This window comes from Cydia strobilella, chromosome 11 (assembly GCF_947568885.1).
Source record: "Cydia strobilella chromosome 11, ilCydStro3.1, whole genome shotgun sequence".
NCBI lineage: Eukaryota > Metazoa > Arthropoda > Insecta > Lepidoptera > Tortricidae > Cydia > Cydia strobilella.
In genome coordinates, this window is record NC_086051.1 from 9,832,568 (window position 1) to 9,836,746 (window position 4,179).

The window sequence follows — 4,179 nt, forward strand, 5'->3', positions numbered from 1 at the left end:
AGACGTGCTAGACGGTCGCTGACAAGCCTTCAGACTGTCTGACCTTGGTAATGTTTGTATGAAATTTTGTTGGAACAACTGTCTACACGGTCCGTCCAGACCAAGGCCATGCGGTCCGAGGGGCTTGTCGGCGACCGTCCAGCAAATCCACAGACCTGTCATTTTAGCGAGTGCTAGACGGTCGCTGACAAGCCTTCAGACCGTCTGACCTCAGTGAGCAAATCTTGTTAGTATAAAAAAGCGCAGAATTCAAATTTTCTATGGGGCGATCTCGTTTGGCTAAAAACGCAAGGAGCGCAATGCCATAAAAAAAAACCCTAAGCGCCTAAATTTTAAAATTTGCCGCCTTTTTCTAATGACAAGATTTGGTTGACCAACTATAGAAAAAAATATATATAATAAGGATTGGGCATTTGATCAACTCTTGAGCCAGCTTCAGACTACGCGGCGCGAAGCCGCAATTTGCGAATTTCGGTTTTCGCGGTAGCCCCGCAGCCCTCGTATAGTTGGTCAAGCAAAAAAGGCGGCGAATTCAAAAAAAATTGGCGCGAAGGGATATAATCCCATAGAAAATTTGAATTTCGTGCCTTTTTTTTACTGACAAGATTTGCTTGACCAGCTATATGTGTGTGTACTGGGCTAAACGAATATAAATAAAAAAATTAAATTGTTTATGGTTGAATGTCACCTGACTTCAGTTTCTGTAGGTTGGTGTACTTGGTGTTTCTTAACTCTTATTTGATCTGAAAAAGCCGCCTAACAAAACTTAATCTTAATACTCATGTCATGGGTTTCTTAACTTTTTATTAATTTTTGTAGGTAAATAAGTAGAAACTGCCTAGTGCCCCTAAACAATAAATATATCTAATCATGTATCATGTTCAAAAATATCTTGAAAAATTACCATTACCGAAAGGAAGTACAAAATCCGTTAATAATGGAACCAATGTCTTCTTATACTGTAACTACTACAGCTATTATTCTCAAAAGGTAAGAATTCGTGAATCATCTCCTCCTCTTGAGATTATATCTTATCATTAAATGACCTCGACATAACTGTGTAATTATAAATAAATCGTGATTATCTGTCTAGAATTACACAATAAAATTACCTGACCTTTTTTTATAAAATACATTATTAATTTACCCATTTGTTTTTTTACAGGTGTTAATGGCATTATACGAAAAAAATGTAGAGTTTGAACCAATACTGCTTGATATCACCAAAGGAGAACAATATTCTTCCTGGTTTCTTGATATTAACCCACGAGGAGAAATTCCTGTACTTAAAGTGAATAATGACATCATTCCAGATTCAACAAGAATCCTTGATTACTTGGAGGACTATTTAGATCCTAGTACGTGGTCTGGGGTTATTAACATTTTTTAAAGTGCTTAACAATTTATTTTATAAAATAACTCCCTTTATGCAACTATGTTGTAAGTGAAGATATGTATGTGTATCTTTAGAATTTACGGCTGTATCTGCCGGCTGGCACACTAAGTACTAATTCGCAATGCTTCTGAGTAAAATTCCCCTTCCCTTCTAAGCTTCTAGCTAATTAAATGTTTGGTTTTATTTTAGAACTTCCTCCACTAATTAAGGTGTCAACGGATAGAAAGGTTTTAAATAACATAAACAAATTCCGTGACCTGATTGACGCACTACCAGCAGGTGTTATTACTGTGGGTTCTTTCTTTCACCCTCAGTTGTGTGGCAGGCCTAAGTTGCCTTTTATTTTGCCTGTAAGAGAAGTCCTAAAAAGTAAGTAACAATTAGGGAGAAAAAAAATATTTTTTTTTAAATCCATTTTTCTTTTGTTTAAAATGTGTAATGATAAAATTTACATTCATAATATTCATATTTTTTCAGGTGGGGACTTGGGCAGTTCCAAAAACCTAAGAAAATTAGCTGAAGAAAATCCAAAAGCAAGAGGCATTCTGCTGTACAAAGCAGAAATTCAGGACAGAAAACATGAAATACTTACTAGTGAAGAAGAATATTTGAAAGTATTAAATATTGTTGACCAAGTCATAGCTCAGGTTGAGGAACAGTTGAAGGAACAAAATGAAGGTAATTTGCATACAATTATTTAGAATTAAGACAAATTGGAAAACCTATTGTATGTCTTTTTTTTTCTATTTTTAGACACTTGGTTGTGCTGTGAACAATTCAGCATAGCTGATGTTGATTTGGGAATACTTTTACATCGTTTGTGGGAACTAGGCCTTGAAGGCAGATTCTGGGCTCAAGGCAAACGTCCCCTAATAGAAAATTATTACCATCGTGTCCAACAAAGAGAATCATTTAAGAAGAGTGTGCCAACTTTACCATACCATATAAAGATGATCGTTACTTCCCAACCCCCAGCATATGTTGGTGCTGCCGGAGCAGCAACACTTGCCATTGTCATTGCAATTGCATATGTTTTCAGAAAACTTCTTCATTAGTGATAATGAACATTTGAAGAATATTTATACTATATAAAAGAAACAGTATTAGTAGTTTGTATAAGAACTTTTATTTCTTAAATATTTATTAAAAATCAATAAATAGTTGTCAAGTGAAATCTCTTGATTTAATATCGAAATTGTGCAAACTTAAAAAGTTAACTTTCTTAATAAAGTTGTTTCCCCCTACACCTGCACCCAGTTTACTAAACTTAGTAATAACAAGATTTTAAACTTGAATCCAGGTACCCTTGGTATACACATAGACTATCAATTACTTTAAATCCCAGAAAATGCTACAACCATACTAACTACTTGAGATGAAACATAAGTAATGCATGTTTGCCTGGCTTAATCTTATTACCGCAACTATCTTAGATTATCTTTTTTCCTCTGATGCAGCCTCTGTGGTGTCCTGGCGGTTGATAGGCATGCCCATAAAATGTTTACCATTTGTAGTACTTCTTTTTCTGAATGTAGAAGTTGATGTTAATTTTGTTTTGTTATACTTGAATGCGCCATCCCCTGGTAAATTAGGAAGAACATTTGGTATTGTATACCAAACTCTATAGGTCACAAACCATGTAAATATAGCTATTACACCACTGATAAATTTCTCCACCATTATATGGTAATAAAGAATTGTAGATACAAGCATCACATCCCACAGTATTTGAAGCAAAGTTGTTGCAATTAAAAATCCTCTCACATAGGATGTCCATTTTTCATAGGATGTTTTTACAACCTCTAGTTCCTCAGCTGAAATTTTTCTTAGAGGATTAATGCTTACAGATTTATCATCTATACTTCGTGCATGTTTCTCATCTCTGATGTAATCTTTTATTCTCTCCCATCCATTTATGGCCCTGGCCTCTTCTATCATCACTAAACTTGAATATATAAGAATGAAACAATGACCAGATATATCAAATCCATTCCAAAAGCCCCCGTTTTTTAAACACATTACTTTGTTGTCTACATTCTTCATATTACAACGTCCATATTTGGTTTCAATAACATTAAAGATCATTGTCCATGTGTACCAAAAAAATGTAGCAATCGCCAATCTCGATAAGTGTGCTGTAGCAATGAGTCTTCTATTACCACAACAAGTGGTGTAGGATGTCAAAAGAACGTAGGGCACCGTCATAAATAATGTCCAAAACCATCCAATTTTAACAAAATATTGGTTGAATATATTATCACTCCTCGAGAAATATGTTTTCGGAAACGTTAGACTGTCCGCCATAAGTGAAATCAAGAAAAGAGTTCCTAAATAAACTGCTATTTTTAAATTGGTGTCGAAGAACAGTACCTTCTTGCAAATGTGCACTATCATTAAAACGAGAACTTCCAAAATAGATGATGCTTCTCGGGTAGGTTTACTACCTTTACTTTCAAAAGATTCATTTTGAAAATTGTAATTCATTCGGGAATTTTTATAATTACTACTTCTACTTGTCATGGCTCAGAATTCGAATAAACCTTGTTTAGTTTCTATTTCTATCTCATCTCCGTTTCTCACTGTCGGATGCTCAGGTCGGATGTAAATTGTAGGTTAACCACAGACAATAAAATGTCAATTGTCAGTACTACTGTGTTGCTACATACAATTGCCACTGCCAGTGTTTTAGATAATGAACCAACACGCCGTGTAGACTATCCTTGAACCATAAACCATTGAGACTAAAAAACTAGAATTTGAACGAATTTAAAAAAGTTAAACAA

The 4,179-nt window shown here is 34.7% G+C and overlaps 2 protein-coding genes across 2 annotated transcripts; one reads left to right on the top strand and one right to left on the bottom strand.

Annotated features, from left to right (window-relative positions):
- The first annotated feature begins 755 nt into the window (after nucleotides 1-755).
- Nucleotides 756-2,564, top strand: LOC134745516 (ganglioside-induced differentiation-associated protein 1). Its single transcript, XM_063679563.1, has 5 exons — nucleotides 756-990; nucleotides 1,166-1,358; nucleotides 1,586-1,765; nucleotides 1,874-2,074; nucleotides 2,150-2,564. Exons 1-5 carry the CDS (start codon nucleotides 871-873, stop codon nucleotides 2,449-2,451), a joined length of 996 nt encoding a protein of 331 aa, XP_063535633.1. The 5' UTR covers nucleotides 756-870; the 3' UTR covers nucleotides 2,452-2,564.
- LOC134745515 (acyl-coenzyme A diphosphatase FITM2) lies at nucleotides 2,504-3,976 on the bottom strand. The gene has a single exon (XM_063679562.1). The coding sequence runs from the start codon at nucleotides 3,914-3,916 to the stop codon at nucleotides 2,831-2,833; it is 1,086 nt and encodes a 361-aa protein (XP_063535632.1). The 5' UTR covers nucleotides 3,917-3,976; the 3' UTR covers nucleotides 2,504-2,830.
- Nucleotides 3,977-4,179: the final 203 nt, after the last annotated feature.